At 33.3% G+C, this 16,561-nt stretch overlaps 1 protein-coding gene across 1 annotated transcript in view; it reads right to left on the bottom strand.

The window, feature by feature from the left end:
• LOC150075838 (protein Obscurin-like) overlaps positions 1 to 16,561 on the bottom strand; it is a 598,361-nt gene that overhangs the window by 222,793 nt on the left and 359,007 nt on the right. Inside the window, exons 46-50 of the mRNA XM_090387723.1 lie at positions 13,846 to 13,954; positions 13,560 to 13,738; positions 9,634 to 9,739; positions 6,367 to 6,542; positions 2,291 to 2,396 (exon numbers count right to left, since the gene is read on the bottom strand). Coding sequence (XP_090243849.1) covers positions 2,291 to 2,396; positions 6,367 to 6,542; positions 9,634 to 9,739; positions 13,560 to 13,738; positions 13,846 to 13,954 — 676 coding nt within the window. The remainder of the gene's footprint in view (positions 1 to 2,290; positions 2,397 to 6,366; positions 6,543 to 9,633; positions 9,740 to 13,559; positions 13,739 to 13,845; positions 13,955 to 16,561) is intronic.

The following is a 16,561-nucleotide window of genomic DNA, read 5'->3' as shown; positions in this document are numbered from 1 at the left end:
TGTGAGCTGACTGTTTCACCTTTACATATGGAATAACACAGAAGCAGTCCCTATAAGTCAAAGAAGAGCATGAGCATAATTATCCTAGAAATTTTGAAGTCTTGAATGTTTTGACTGGAGTGATGACTGATGTTTTCACCACATGCTGTGTTGCTCATTTTTTGGTGTTCAAAGTGCCAGCATGTCTCAATGACAGTCACTATGTAATCCAAGAAGTCATTTTCCATCCTCTGCATATTGCATTAAATGCTGCAAACACAATCTCATTTGTAAATATTTCTGGTCTTCATTAAGATATTTGGGAATCCAAATATCTTAATGTACTACAATCTGTTATACATGATGATGTAGGTAGATCAACAACTGATATCTCCAGTGACCTGGCAAACGTCATCAGTCATAGTACAATGTTCTGCTCTGATGACACTGTCTTGGGTGACAGTGTCATCTGGGCATTTTCTTTTCTGATGAACTTGTCCTGGGCAAAATACATCCTCCTGTTTTTCTTCCTTCACAGTAATGATCTGCTCACTCATACATTTGTGAGCATGACACATCAGCATACCAGTTAATTTCTGCTGGAGAGATGCCCTCTGCTATAAGAAACTAAATAACACTGCACTGTACTAGCTTGGATTCACCTATTCCTGTAAACACCATATTGTCACTCCTCACATGCACAACAAAGTCAATGAGCTCCATGTCTAGGAGAAGCATTAGTGCCAACCATTAAATTTACATCCATGGAAGTACGTAATTTAAATTTAGAGAATCGAAACTTTGTTTTCATTTAATGCACCCTCACCTCTATGCTTAGCTGGAAATTGAATGTTAAAAAGAAGGATCCATAAATAGTTTTTGCATTTATGGATAAATATATTGGAAAAATACATCTAATGAAAATTAATTAGGGACCTGATGATTTCAATGTAGCTCCTGTGATAAAAAATGTCTTTTATTTTTTGAAATATATAATCAGTGCTGATGCCAGGCTATTTTGAATCCTAGGCAAGGCTTGCACTCTCCTAAAAAAATTGCCAAGTTCAATTTTCAAAAACATATGTCTTATAGAAAAAATGAAAAGCACAAAACTTGAAACATTGTGATGTTAAAATTTAAGTCTCTTAAAAGTTTCAATTTCAGGAACATCAAAATCTCACTTTTTCTGCCTTTTCCTTTACAAATTTTGTCACCAATTCCTTCAGGTCAAGTGCTGAAGCTTGGGCATGTTCAATTGATATAGATACCAAGCCAACTAGTCTCTTTTGCAACATTGTTGAGCATGTGTAAGTTTTTATAAGTCTGAACTTTGAGAAACTACTTTCACCACTTGCCACTGAAAGTGTGAGAAGGATCCTTAGAGCAACAAAAATATTAGGCACATTATCTAGGAGTTTTTGTTGTAGTATGAAGAGAAGTACTCCTTGTGATGGCATAGACTTTGGAAGTCTTTGAGCTATTGCTATAAGTTCACAACACAGATCTTCGGAATCAATATCTTTGTTTCCATTGTGCATCAATGATTTTTCCAAATTCTTGCAGGCCTTAAGTACATCTTCAGTAGATTTTTTGTTGATACTGTATATATCATACAGGAAGCCAGTTGTTCAGAAATATACAGACAATGATAATGCAATATTGTCTAAAATGTGAAGACAACCAAAGAACCATATATACCATTCCTACATCATGATGCTTACTTATTGTGACAAATTTCATGTTTCATATTACATGCATAATGTAACTGACATTTCACATTCCATATTGTAATCAATGACTTGTTATTTCTTCCATTTCATAAGAATTCTTGATAGTTAAAGCAGCAATGACTAAAGAAACTGAATGAATACAGATATCCTTATCAGGAAACCAATAACTATCACATGTTGCAAGTCTGTCCCGTAGCCTAGTGGTCAGGCGCGCGGGTGTATAAGTACACATGCCTTGAGTGACTGGGGTTAAAGCCCGTGACTACTGAATACGGTGCTGTTTCTTGTGAACCCCTCTGACCGTTTGGTCATCCCGTAGTATAAACAGAAAATTTATTTATTTATTTATTTTATGGTATCTTGCTTCCAACTGAATGTAGCTAACTTCTGAGCAGGAACATTTATTAAGAATGTGACTTTTCATATTGTATGAAATATTGATAGTGAAACGTTATGTTAGATGTAGCATTCCCATTTTGTCAATGATGCTGTATATGATGAGACATTTAGTAATATGGTTTGTATGTGTGTTAGGCATATCATATCATATCATATATTTAATACTTTGCTGAAACACATACCAAAAGACTTCAGGTTCGGGGATACCATTAACTTTCACTTCAAATATAGTTTCCTCTTCAGCCCATGTTTCGATATCACTGAGGCCTTTTTCAAAACTAGGTTTAGCTATAAGAAGTTAAAAATAAACATTATTGTTTCACATTAACAGACAGCAAAACAATGAATCTGATGTTTAAGATTATTTTAAATTCAGTGTGAGATAAAAGGTCACTTATAAAAGTTCTAAATAATTTTTTCAATGTCTACAGAACTTGAACATGATATTACGTAACCAAGGCAGAGTTCTTATCCATTAGGGTAAATGTTATTTATAAACATTGTTATTATTTATTTGCTGGGGGACATCTAAGGGACACCTACCACTGTTTAACAAAGTAATGTTTGACATGCAAGATTACACATGAAAACAAATGCATTCTAAATCAAATGGCAAAAGAACAACTTTCATAGCAATGTGAGAAATGTGAGTAGATAACAATATATTTTAATTAAGAATCACAATTTTTTGAAAATGCACTCCAGGTATGGTTACTGAATCAACGCTACTTCTGTAAGGTTATTTATTAATTATTGCATATTAAACAAAGTTCCCTTGATTAGCAGAATTGTATGGTGCAGGTGCAAATTCACGCACACATAGTGACCATACAATTATGTAGATATAATACATACAGTCCACCCAATGAAAATATTCAGAAACTAATTTGTCATGTTATTAGTAACTTCAGCTGATGGTGATTAACAGGAAAAGAGGCCAAGCATTCATTATACTTCTACTAAGAATAAGGCCAGGCTTGAAGGAGAGTAGGAAATGACTTAGACAACCGGATATATAAAAAAAAAGAAAAATCCTATCTCACAATGATTTACAGTCCTATAAGTTCAGTATAGGACATTACCATATCCTAGATTTTATAGGATATGGTAATGTTGTTGATATTATGGTACATCTCAGGTCAATACTGAACCAGTGTGTTATGTCCCAATGTTTCCACTCCTATTTGCATGTTCAGCAGACTGGAAACCCAGAATAATTCACAGAAAAGAAACCTCCTTCTGCTGAAGATTGGCTAATTAGAGCCCCAATTGAAGAGGCCTTTAAGAATTCAGGCTCTCCTTGACAGTACAATGGTTTCACTACTTTACTGTCATGGAAGACGCTATATTTTATAAAGGAAGATAATGTCCAATAAGTAAGTCAGTTTCTCTCTCTCTCTCTCTCTCTCTCACCCCCCCCCCCAATCTGAGGTCTGAAATCCACTAAGAGGGGGAAATGAGTCAGTTTGCCAGCATAACTAAAAAAAAAAGGTAAACTGCAGCCATTATCAACCCACTGCAGGATGGAAGCCTCCTCAACAATTCATGCTGAGGGAAATGGACCATAATCTGCCACACTGGTCCAGTGCAGGTTGGCAGATCAACCGTATTTAGCAGTCAGGGGCTTGAACCCAGGTCTAGATCAAAGAGCGTGTGCTACTGCATTCCTACTCCTGACCACTCGGCTACGGAGGCCCAGCATAACTAACACAGGACTATTTAGCAGACTGAGGGGGAAGTGGCAAAATTTAATTACAACATTGTGAATCACTATGGATCTCAATACTGATCTGTTGAACAAACAAACAACTGAAAAGAGCTTCAAGCAATTCATACAGAGAAAATATCTGAAAGAAGTAATGGATATCATTTCTGTATGGAGAGAGAGAGAGAGAGAGAAGATATCTGAAAGAAGCATTAAAAAATAGAAAAGAAATGAGTTCAATGAATACTATAAAGAAATACAAAACTAGATCAGAGCCATGCATTCTGTATGGCTCTGACCTAATTTTTAAAGGTGAGTTAAGGGAGATTTTGTCTCACCAATCTAAACAGCTATTATGAGGTAGTTACGAAGGAACCGAGTGCAAAAAATGATTTGGATATCATATTTCAATTTCAGTAAAGTTTTTAATACCATTCCATGTGAATAACTGCCATACAAGAAGTAGTATGGCAGTGAGAGCATGTTACTGCTATGGATAAAGGAACAGTTGAGTGGCAGGAGTCAGAGAGTAGTTATTAGTTATTAATGATTGCTGTTCTTTATGGATTAATGTTATTAGTGGGGTTCCTCAGGGTTTGGTGTGTTGCCCACCTTTACTGCTTTTAATAACTATTGATGATGTTGGCAAAGACATGAATTTTTATGTCTAAGTTTGCTGATGATACAGAGATGAGCAAGTAGTTAATAACAATAATCAAGGTATACTATTCCAACAAGACCTGTATGAACTCAATCATAATTTTTCTGCAGATGAGCAAAAAAATTATGATTGAGGTTTAACAGTAATAAAGGTAAAATTGCAAAAATCCAGAATAACAGCATTTGAGTATCAAGAATCCAGAATAACATAATATTTGGGTGGTACCAAATGTAAGGTAGTGAAGGACAAAAAGACCTATGGGTAAACATACAGTCCAACAAGAAATTTTCTGAGCAATGCAGACAGGCTGCTAGAACAGCTCATAGCATTCTGTCAGTGATATATGGAATTTTGAAAAGTAATTATCCTGTTGTGTAAAGCCATTGTTTAGGATACATCTGGAATATTGCACACAGGCTTGGACATTGTTGTCTGTTGGAAAGGATACAGACAACAAGATAAGTTGGATGTACAAAAGTATATTCATACCAAGAAAGATTTTAAAGGACAATTGGAAGAATTTAAAAGATTGGACAAATTATTAGAAGGGATGAGCAAAAATAAAATGGGTAAATCTTTTTTTTTTTTTATATATGGCTGATGCAGCATGAGCTTGCTTCCTTGAATCATTTTTCCAATACTAACATAGAGTTCAAGACAGAAAAAGAAAGTATACACGGTATGTAATGCAATGATTGGCCCAATTATAATCAGGGAATCAATGAGGTGGAAAATGATTTCCAACCTGTGCTTAGGCTATGTATATATTTTGATTATAACATACTGGTGATGCTCTAACCCTTCAGCACAAAATATACAATAATGCCTGCTAAAGATGAATTCAGTATGTCAGGATCTGAAACAGTAATACCAAATGTATTCCCCTATATTTATTTGTAAAACAGTCTGCACAGAGAGAAATCCACAAAAACCAATCCATTACTATCTGTGGTATTTCTATATTTCTGATGAGTACAGAAAAGTGATTGTTGTTGTTGTTATTTGGTTTTTAGGAGCATTAGCAACTAAGGCCATATTGCTCCAGGGATATGCGGTGGTCATTCCCTGACCTTTCCGCATCCTCCGTATTTGGTGGTCATGGGCTCGAACCCCGGTCTAATCAAGAAGCGTGTGCTACGCACTGCTGCTCCTGCCCACCTGGCTATGGAGGCACCCCAGAAAAGTGAATTAATTGGATTGCATATATTGTGATTTATGTGGCTGGGCCTGGATTTGGTTTAGGGTAATGCTAAGACATCAGTGTAATGCAGCTGTTATCTGCATGTAATCTTAACATCTACACATTTTCCTGAGACTGGTTAATTCAGTCTAATTTAGTCTCAAATAAGATTCTTGTGTTGTGAACAGGATTTCTGCCAGTGAATTCCAAACTGGTGGAAGAGTAGTTAATAATAATTACATGTTATTAATAGCTATTAATACATATAACTTTCTTTTATCCAGCCCTGCTATTATGAGTATTCAAAAAGGTGCAATAGATTGAACATATGCAATAGATTGAAACTACAGTAATGTATCATTGTAAGATAAAAAAAATGGATAAAGAGAGGAAAATAATGAGGAGAAAGGAATATAAAGTGACATCGGAAAATACTATAGGGTTAAAGAAAATAATAGTATTCTTAATAAGCAGTAATGTCTTGACATAGCAAAAACTTAAGTTTTTTAACCAAATTATGCTAGCATTCATAAATAACAATTTATAAATGACACTTAAAGAAAGAGAATAAAATTAAAATAATAATATAATAAAAAGTTTTATAATGCTTGAAGAATTATAAAATGGAAGTAATGCATTATACATATTAATTTTACTTATAATGCAGTTGAATATGTTATATAGCTTAAGTAAGTATTTCAATAATACTTACTGTTTACATTGACTTTTCCCTCTGTAGAAGCCTTTCCAATTTTGTTAGTTGCTTCAAAAATGAATGTTCCAGAAAAAACAGTTGTAATTTTTTCTATTACTAAGATATAATTTTCTTTTTCTTCCTTAACTATTTTGATAGTGGCTGAAGCAGAGACATCTTCCCCATTTCTCTTCCTAATTAAATCATAAAGCAATTCCTTAATAAAAGTAATTTTGAAAACTTTCTTTAATTACAGTTGTCAAGTATTATATATTTGTACTATACAAGGTGTGGCAATAAATTTTTACTGGCGCAATAAAAAGAACACAAAGTGAAGAAGCTTAAAAATGGTTTTATTTTTTTATTCAAATTAATCACCAACTGATTGAATGTGCTTATTACACCATTCTGAAAAGTCAACAAAGGCATCTAAAGAGATGATATTCCATTCAGTGGCTGTATTTTTCTTTATATCCTCAACATCCTGAAATCTCTTTCCTTTGAGGATAGTTTTCCCCTTGAGAAAGAGGAAAAAGTCTGCTGGTGCTAGATTAGGAAAGTAAGGTGGATGGTTGATCTGTACAATGCCATGTTTTGTCAGAAATGTCTTCACACCAAGTGTGGAATGGGCACAGACATTGTTGTGCAACAATAACCAGCTGCCTTTGTCTCAAAATTGCAGACTCACCTGAGAAATATGCTTCAATAGTCTTTGAAGCACCTGTAAGTAGAAAGTAGCACTGACTCTCTCCCTGTCAGGTACAAATTCCTTGTGAATCACACCGTTTGTTGAAAAACATGATCATTGTCTTGATCCTAGACTTCTGTATATGAAGCCTTTTGGACCTTAGTGATGGTTTTGAAATCCACTGCATGCTGTGACACTTTGTCTGTGGATTGTATTGAAACATTCAATATTCATTTCCAGTGACAATGCAGTCAGGGAAATTAGGATTGTCTTGAAAAGTCTGGATGAAATCTCGCATGATGACACTCTTTGCTGCTTCTGCTGATTTGTGAAGCTGTGCAGAAAAAGTTTGTATAGACCTTCCTTTTCCCTAAATCTTCATGGAGAATTTGATGAACTGTCTCCTTATTCAAATCCAACTCATCAGTCATCATTCTGAGTTTCAAATGATGATCTCTCCCCACAGTTTCCCAAACTTTTACAACTTTATCAAAATTAGCACTGGTATTATGACAGCACTCCTCAAGATTGTCAGGAAGGTTTCAGTGATTTCCAAGGCAGAATCTATTTTTAGGAACAGTTAAAGTTCAAGTATTATTTCAAAGTCTCTCTTTTTTAGCTTTACAAAGTTCACGCTAGCATAACGTAATTGTCTATAGCTTGAGAGTTTAAAGTCTTAATGAATCTTGAACATGTTTGATGTATGACAGTTTTCAGCTGGGTTGAAGAAATATACACACATATAACAAAGTGCTTGTTCATAACAAGGCCAGCTTTGTTTCATTTGAAATTCCAAATATGGAGCAAAACTGATCAGCAGCAGTGATTCAACTGAACTGCTGATGGGCAAGAAATTATTATAATGGCATTTTGGCTGTGTATGGTGAAAACTGCAACTAACAAGAAGGAATTCTGTGATTTTCTGCATTTAGACCTAATGCGCAAAATCCACCAAAATTTGGAAATAAAAATGTCAGAACTGCATACCTGCCAACTTTTAGAAATTGAAAAATGTAAGGTTTTATAATAGATATCCAACCTTTGCCAGAATGCATCAAAGCTATGTTCTGACACTACAAATGGCACTCCAAAGTTTTTCTCTGAAATAAATGGCTATTAATTAATGCTTCTCGCCTTCTGAAGTAGTAAATTATGTTGCACGAAATGCAATGAACTGTATTTTAAACTTTTTTTCTTCATTCATTTATTAATTCAGTCAAGACAAGGTCTGCAGATTTACTTAAAAAAAGTACAGGTCAATGTTGAAAAAAAGTTGCAAGTTAGGGTTAAAATTGAAAGTGTTTGCAATTCTGCCCAGACATGATAGGAGGGAGTATATGATGAGAGCCTTGTCAATATGTAAACCCATTCAAGGAGCATGTTTGTTTGTTTGTTTTGGAATTTATTAGGCACATCGGCATCTGTGGCCATAGTGCGCCACCCATTCAAGGAGCAAATACTAGTTCCGTGGAGGGGGGGGGGTCATTATATTTATGCTAAACATGAGCAGAGCCATCTACTGTCAGCTTTTATGTGTATATCATTAAATTTGTTAGGTCCATAATTGAAAAAAAAAAAAAAAAATAGCATATCTACACATTTGAAAAATAACAAAAATCTGACTAAAAATCAGAAGACCAAACTTATCAGAAGACTGGAAGATGCACCCAATTATCAGAACACTTCTTACTAATTTTGGAGAGTTGACAAGTATGCAAGTGCTAAAAATCAGTACAGGAAGAGTCTGTTCCATTATTCATGATCTTAGTTACCATGACATGATGCTCAGTGGATTCCAAAGTGACTGAAAAAGCAGAACTTGCAAACGGCATTATTGTTTAAGCACATGTTACACTATCACAGAGAGGGCTATGATTTTTGAATAAGATTACTTGTAGCCATTATTTTCAATCAGTCTAAGCTTTTCGGTATGTAGCAGAAAGAAGGAAAAATGTCAATCCCCTACCACCCTATCAAAAATAAGTTAGATTAACCATTTTCTTAGATCACTGTAGTCTTCTGCTTTAAAAAAACATGATGCCAATATTAACTTGGAACATTATGCTGACATTTTGAACCACAAGCACCTTGGCATACAAGTGACAAGGGCAGCTGATAGAAGCAATGAACTTGCTTCACAGTTAACCATATATCATTCTTTTTTTTACAGCTCCACCACCACCATACTGCATTTGTGTGGAAATACCTTAACATTCCTTATTATTGCTAAGAGCCAACATAATGTCAAATTTGGAAGGATGCCATTTCAATTCATTTGCTAAAGTCAATATAACTGTCAAAAATTGAAAGAATTTTTTTTAAGGAATATGCAGGATTATGCTCAGTGGAAAGCATGTTTAAACATTAAAATTGTTTAAACATGCATTCCATTGAGCATAAATTCACTTTTAGTGTACACTAACACTAAAAGTGAATTTTAAAATTTTTCAAAAATAACATTTTTTAAAAGATTTAATGTTTTAATTGAGCCATCATATATTTATATACTTTTGCTCTTATAGTTTACTTTGTTTTTAATAACATGTTATTCTCTTCAATACTTATTTATAGTTAATTAGATGTTTAAGATTATGTACCATTTTACATCTGGGGATGGGGTACCAGCTGCTTTTACAGTAAGCTTCACTGTTTCTCCTTCTATTGCTTCAATGTCTTTCAATCCCTCTATGATTTTAGGCTTAACTATAATAGATCCATACACATATATGAGATTTTTGCTATTTTGCCAAGATAATTAGATATTATAAATTTTACAGACTTTTAGATTGCTATTCATTTATAAAGTATAATACTAGTATCACAGCAATAATATCATTCCTTTCTACTCTTCTCCCATATTGTAATTTATTTGGAAATAATTTATTTAAGATGGAGCATCCTTTTCACATATAGCAAGCACCCATGTAAAATTAATATTATAATAAAAATTTAATTTAATAATCATAATCACAATCATAACAATCAATAATATACATTTAGTTTAAACTGATTACATAACAGTATTTTAATTTAAACTGAAAACCTGCTGACTTTAGGATATTGAAAAAACTGTGAATTGACTTCAAAACAATTACAATTAAACATCATAATAATTAGCATTAATATAGCAAGATCATGGCTATAGTGACCAAAACTCCAGGGACTCACATCTGGTGAGTATGGGCTTGGCACACCCAGGGTCCTGAGCTGGATATCACCATTCTTCTATTTCTGGTGATTTCCTTCTACTTTTGACTCTCTCTCTCTCTCTCTCTCTCTCTCTCTCTCTCTCTCTCTCTCTCTCTCTCTCAGGGTCACTCAGGAATTTTTTTCATTTTGTTTTAATCTGGTGCAGCATAAGCTTCAGGCTTCCTTGCACCTTGTAGCTAATAATAATAATAATAAAGAAGGATTATTTCATCAGAGATAATGTACTCAAATAACAAAACTTCATGTTTGTAATGAGCATTTTAACGTTGGATTAATTTATATTAATTGTTAAATATAAATTATAAATATATTATAATATATAAATAGAGTAAACTCTTGATTTAACAGACCTGAGATTTAATGGATGAAAAAAAAATCCAACTTGCACCAGAGTTTATTCTGAGTATGCTCATGAGACGGGGAAGTCAGAGAACTTGTGTCATAGCAGCCATCAAAATTCAGAGTAAATAAAAGCTTGATCTTTATTGTTTAACCTTATTAACTATTTAAAGTTAATAAGGTTAAACAATAAAGTTAATAAGGTAAAACTAAATTAACTTATTAACTGTTTAAATTGTTTAAACTGTTTAAATCATCAATTGTGTGGGATTCAAATATCTAAAAAAACTTTTGATTTAAGCAACATTCGGCAACAGCGGATAACCCCATCCTCTCTATTAGTCTGTAAAATCAAGAGTTTATATTTTATAATGTATATGTATATTTTATAAATATAAAAAATATACACTGGTTTGATATCGGCCAGATACAGTGATCTTGACATTTCCAACACACAGGCTATCAGAAATACAACTTTCAAAATGCATCAGTCTTTAAAAGACAATTCAAAAATAAAATTGTCAATATATACTTGCAGCTTATCTTAAAGAAGAGTGAATAATGCTGAAATCTTACTGCATACATTAAATAACTTGTAATGGAAATGTGTTATTGGATGTTTAGACATTACTTAATCAGAAAAAATTCAATTCATATCATATTTTCAGCATATGTTTCATAGGTCTTATGATTGATCTTATAGGCATTCCCTGGAAAGCCTATTAGATCATTCAGAGCCTCCCCTGTTCCCCCCCCTCCAACCACAGAACTCTACTCATAGAAATAAAAGTATATTTGACATATCTATTGGTTCTTGGAAAAATTTCAGGTCCAGCTATGATTTCACAGTTCTTGTTCCCTCTTCCACTACAAAAATCGGCATAATTTCATTAATTGACATGAAAAATGCAGATTGCTACTAAATTTTTAACATATATTCTTTTGGCTCCTGGGATGGCATTAAGTTCAGTTCTGATTTCATAGCATTCTCTCCCCAGTGTTTCCCCCTACAGAAATATTACTATAGATTTAGAAAAGGAGCTCTAATAGATTTCAAAATTTCAAGGCTTACTTAGAATATTTTAGGAATCTTTGTAACAAATTTTCATGTTGATGGGTTCATGAATTATATTTATGGGTTCATAAATCATGAATTATTACTATTTGCTAATGCACCTGAAATGTATAATGCATTGCACTGCATACATTAACAAACTTGTTTTTCTTTGCTGGAGTTTTCTTCATCTTTTTATGCCCAGTTTCAAGTGTTTTAAGTTTAACAGCTTATCTGGAATGCATTTCAGCATAAGTAATGCCTTTTTAATGGTTACTCACTTTTTTTTTGTTTCTTCTTTATTTTTGATCTTTCCACAATGAGAATTTAACCATGCAGAAGTGAGTTATTGAAATTAAAGATGCTTTGCTCATTTACTTCTGATTGTTAACTATAAATTAGCAAAAATTTTAATGAGGGTTAGCACACATTTTGATCCCTCAATTTATATTAAAAATCTTCCAGTAAATATCTCATATCAGTGTTTCTATGTAAATGCAGACTTGGTTTATAATAAATGGCAGCATGAAAACAGATTTTGAAACTGGAAGAGAATATTTTTTGGTAACAGAAGCCAAAATTCTCTGAAATTCAGATCCAAAAGTTAATGAAATTCAGTAAAGTGATATATAAAGAGTTGTAGATGAATATTACATAAAAAAAGTAATGACAAATGTATAATGAATCTTTTAAGTATTTTTTAAATTCTTTTCCAATTTTGTCTCAAATTCTGCCTTTTATTTTTGAAATAATTTCATCTCTAATATTGAGCAACCAGCAAAAATAAGAAAAAATTAATATTTAGAAACCTTTTGTACAAAATTTTTACAAATTTTCAAAAAAATTTGAAAAAACTCATTCCTCAGGGCCTACTAATGCTTATGAACTCACTTGTGAAAAGGTTAATTAAACAACTTAAATTAACTTTGCATTAGGATCAGAGAATAAACCTATAATGAGTTCAGTTAAGAAAATTACAGAGAATCTACAGAGACCTTTTGCTAATTGATCCCACTGTATGTATGTATAATTTTAATCTGTGATCCTAACATGAAATCATGTAAATTGTTTAACTTTATTGATCAAACTAACATCCTGTAATATCTACTGAAGAAATCCCACAGGGAAAAGTCAAAATGTGTTGTAACCCACAGTAATATTAACGTTATTATTATTGAGGATTTAAATTATTCAGAATGAATTTATTATGAGATTAGTGAGGGGGGAACAAAAGGGCGCTCTTATCAGGAATAGCTTCAGTTCTGCAAATTCCAGAGTTTGTGAAGATTAGGCACCTGCAAGAAGATCTAACTGAGGTGGTTAAGGCTTTGATCTGACTGAAATGTTTAAGGCTTTGAATGGATTGAATATGCTCAATGTTGATGACATTCAGATCATTCTTGTTCAGATTATACACATTAGGGGACATAAATTCAAACTGAGGAATGACAGTTGTTAGACAGATGTGCGGAAATTTGCCTTAACTAAAGTTTACAGGTGTATCATTATATAACACCACAATTCTAAATATTTAATAAAATTTAATAGACTTTATACAATTACCTTTATTTTTAATTTAGTTACCTCTCCTAATCAAGCTCATTTTGATCAATATCATTTTTGACTCTCTCAGAATTAGATTAGTAATATTGCTCCTGACATTTAAAATGAGGTTTGTCTGTCTGCTGGTACAAATACCAGTTTGTGGACTGGGGTGACATGATTAGCTAAATGGCTAAGCTAAAATAATTAGGAATTTGATTAATTACCTAGGGTTAAAATAAAATATTACAAAATACACTGAGCAAGAAAGCTTTGTTCTCTTTTACCAACTTGAAGAACCAGCACAAATTTGAGAATATTATATTAGGATTATTCAGTTCAGACTAGTAAAAAAAAAAAGAAAAAATATCTACTTACTGAAAACAGTAAAGGCAGCACTAGTATCTGCTTTGCCACAAGAATTAGTAGCCTCACAACTATATTTGCCCGCCATCTCTGGAGTTGCCTTCTTGATTACTAACTTGTAAGTCCCTGTATCATCATCTGAAACTGCTTTGTAATTTTCACTACTAGTGATATCCAAATCATCAATAAACCTGTGTTAAAGATAAAAATCAGCTTTTTAATTAACAATGAAATATATTTAAAACTAATGATCATAATGGATATAATGTAAAGGAGCTGCATATTCATGACAACTAACCACTTAATTGAAGGACGAGGGGCACCATCTACCTCTACTATCATTTCTATGTTGGAATCACCTTCTACTGCTTCTTTGTCACTGAGCTTGCGTTTAAATACAGGCTTACCTATACCATGAAAAGGAAGAGGGAGGTTTAAGAAAAAAATCTTAAAAAATATACTAATATAAATAATATATAAATTATATATTATTATATTTTATATTATAAATAATTTATATATAATATATATATAATCAGACATCTCTCATACTGTGGGGTTATACTTCATTACTGGGTTGTACCTACCCATTCACCGAACAGGGGCCAAAAAGCCTTGAAACGGTGTCATCTGGGTGGTGGTATCCACCGAGAATAAGTAACAATAGTCTTCTCCATAGGTGAAGCGTTATTTATTTGAGGTAGTGAAATACCATGGCAACTCATTGTGAAGGTATTCATAATATGAGATATAATTAAAATTATGCATTAAAACTACCTTGATAGTAGAAATCATGTGTGTGCATTAACCCATGCATAAGTAAACTCCTTCATACTCTAAGGCTTTAGCCAAGAAATGTCTTTTAGAATATATAATTGATAAATGATATTTTATGTGGCACAAATTTTGATATAAATAATACTGTAATGAAACAGTAATAGAGTGCAGCTTTACAAAATGAATGAATGTGTGGAAAGGGCTGTTCTGTGTGCTGAGGCATACTCACACATGTTCAAACCTTCCATGTAACTCTAAACTTGTAGCAGATGGCTGCTCAAACAAGTTCAGACCTGACACAATATTTATACAATATTGTGTCAGGTCTGAACTTTCGAAGAGTAGACTGTTCTTTAAATGCTATGTATTTAAATGCTTTTCTTTAAAGCTGCATAAGCTTGCTTTCTTGCATCATGTGCCTCTACTAATGCTAATGCTAATAAGGGAAGGACTTTTGCTTCCATTTTACTTCCTTTACTTTTAAAACCTTTCTTTGCATTTACAACCTAAGATGCCATATAAATGTATCAATTGTCCTAATAGTTTTTATTATATATGTAGTGAGCTAACTTTTAAATCACAGAGAGAGATGAACCTTCACCCTTCTAGTTAAAACAGCTTACAAACTTTATTTTGGATATAAAGTGGGTGATCAAGATAAGTCTTGGGCCCCTCATTTCTGATCTATCAGTTGTGTTAAATTACTTACTGTCTGGTTAAATGGATCTCACTTCATGTGCCATTTGCAGTTCCTATGACCTGGAAGGAACTAAAAGACCATTCTACAGATTGTTATATTTGTTTTCGACAAACATTTCAGGGATTATCTTTAAATCTGGCACTAATGATATTAGGAATAGGAAAACTTGGGATTTAATTAATAAGTGCAAGGAAAAGTACAGGGAATAAGTTGCAAGTTAGGATTAAATTTGAAAGTATCTGCAATCCTGCCCAGACAATATGAGAGAAAACGTTGAGTGCCTTGTCAATCAGTTTGGCCCTGTAGAGACTATGCAAGGCTCATGGGGTAGAATTTTTCTCAGCATGGTCTGTGCTTGTTAACAGGAGAGATTGTTTTTACATGGATACATTTAAACAGGTGGTGCTAGGTGGGTCAGAAAACTGATAACTTCTGGGGGGATAAACAGACTAATACATTAACTAGAGCCACAGGAAGAGGCAAAAATGATTCTTGCACTGCTTCCATTGCTTCTACTGGGACATGCAGCAGCCTGTAAAGCAAGATAGCAAGGATTTCAAACCCTGCTGTGATTCATCATGAAACAAGCAAATGCATGGGCTGTGTTAGGAAAATTAAGACTAAGAACAGGTGCATATATACTTGCATGAACACTAATGCTAGAAGTATAGTAAATAAATTTGATGAATTTGAAGTATTGATTAAGTCATCAAATGCAGACATTGTGAGGATATCAGAGATGTGTGGTGTCACTCAGATATAAGGAATGCAGAATTTGAATATGAAGAATATGATGTGAACAGAAAAGATTTTTTTTTTTTTATTTATATACAGAAAGCACAGACAAGATGGGGGGGGGGTCATGCTCTCAGTTAAGAAGCATATTAAACCTAAGGCAGTGCATCCAGTCAATATGGGTGGTCAGTGCAATGATAAGTCAGTTTGGTGTACCATAAGCACTAGGAACACAAAAATGAGAGTAGGAGTGCATTACAGGCCTAATGATGGTAATCAGTATAACAAACACTATACAAGAGAAACAGAGAGGGCATTAGGATGTCTTATAATGATTAATAAAGGATTTTAACTTTACAGATATTGACCAGAATTTGTGGGTTGGTCACTCACACACTATGAATACTTTTTGTGGATTTATTGGATGACTGTTTTCTACAACAGCATATTAGAAAAGCAACAAGAGGAAATAATATTATTGATTTGATTATCTGCAATGACCCTTCATGCATTAAGAGCCTACAGGTAAAATACCCTCTTGATGGAAGTGATCACAGTGTGCTGATGTGAGACTTACTTAAAGACATAACTAATTCTCAAGGGTGAATGGACAGTTTTTAAATTCTACACAGTAGGACTGTCCATTGATATTGCCAGCAGCAAGTGCTAAATGGGAAGCATTCAGGGAAATAATCACAGAAGATACTAGGCTTTTCATATACCAACTAAGAAATAACATTCGAGGCTTAGAAATAAATGGATACCAGGTGAACTGATGAGCCTTGTGGCTAACTAAAAATAT

This window comes from Mastigoproctus giganteus, chromosome 13, assembly GCF_048544385.1.
Source record: "Mastigoproctus giganteus isolate SK-2022 chromosome 13, ASM4854438v1, whole genome shotgun sequence".
Lineage (NCBI taxonomy): Eukaryota > Metazoa > Arthropoda > Arachnida > Uropygi > Thelyphonidae > Mastigoproctus > Mastigoproctus giganteus.
This window is presented reverse-complemented; position numbering and strand designations above follow the sequence as displayed.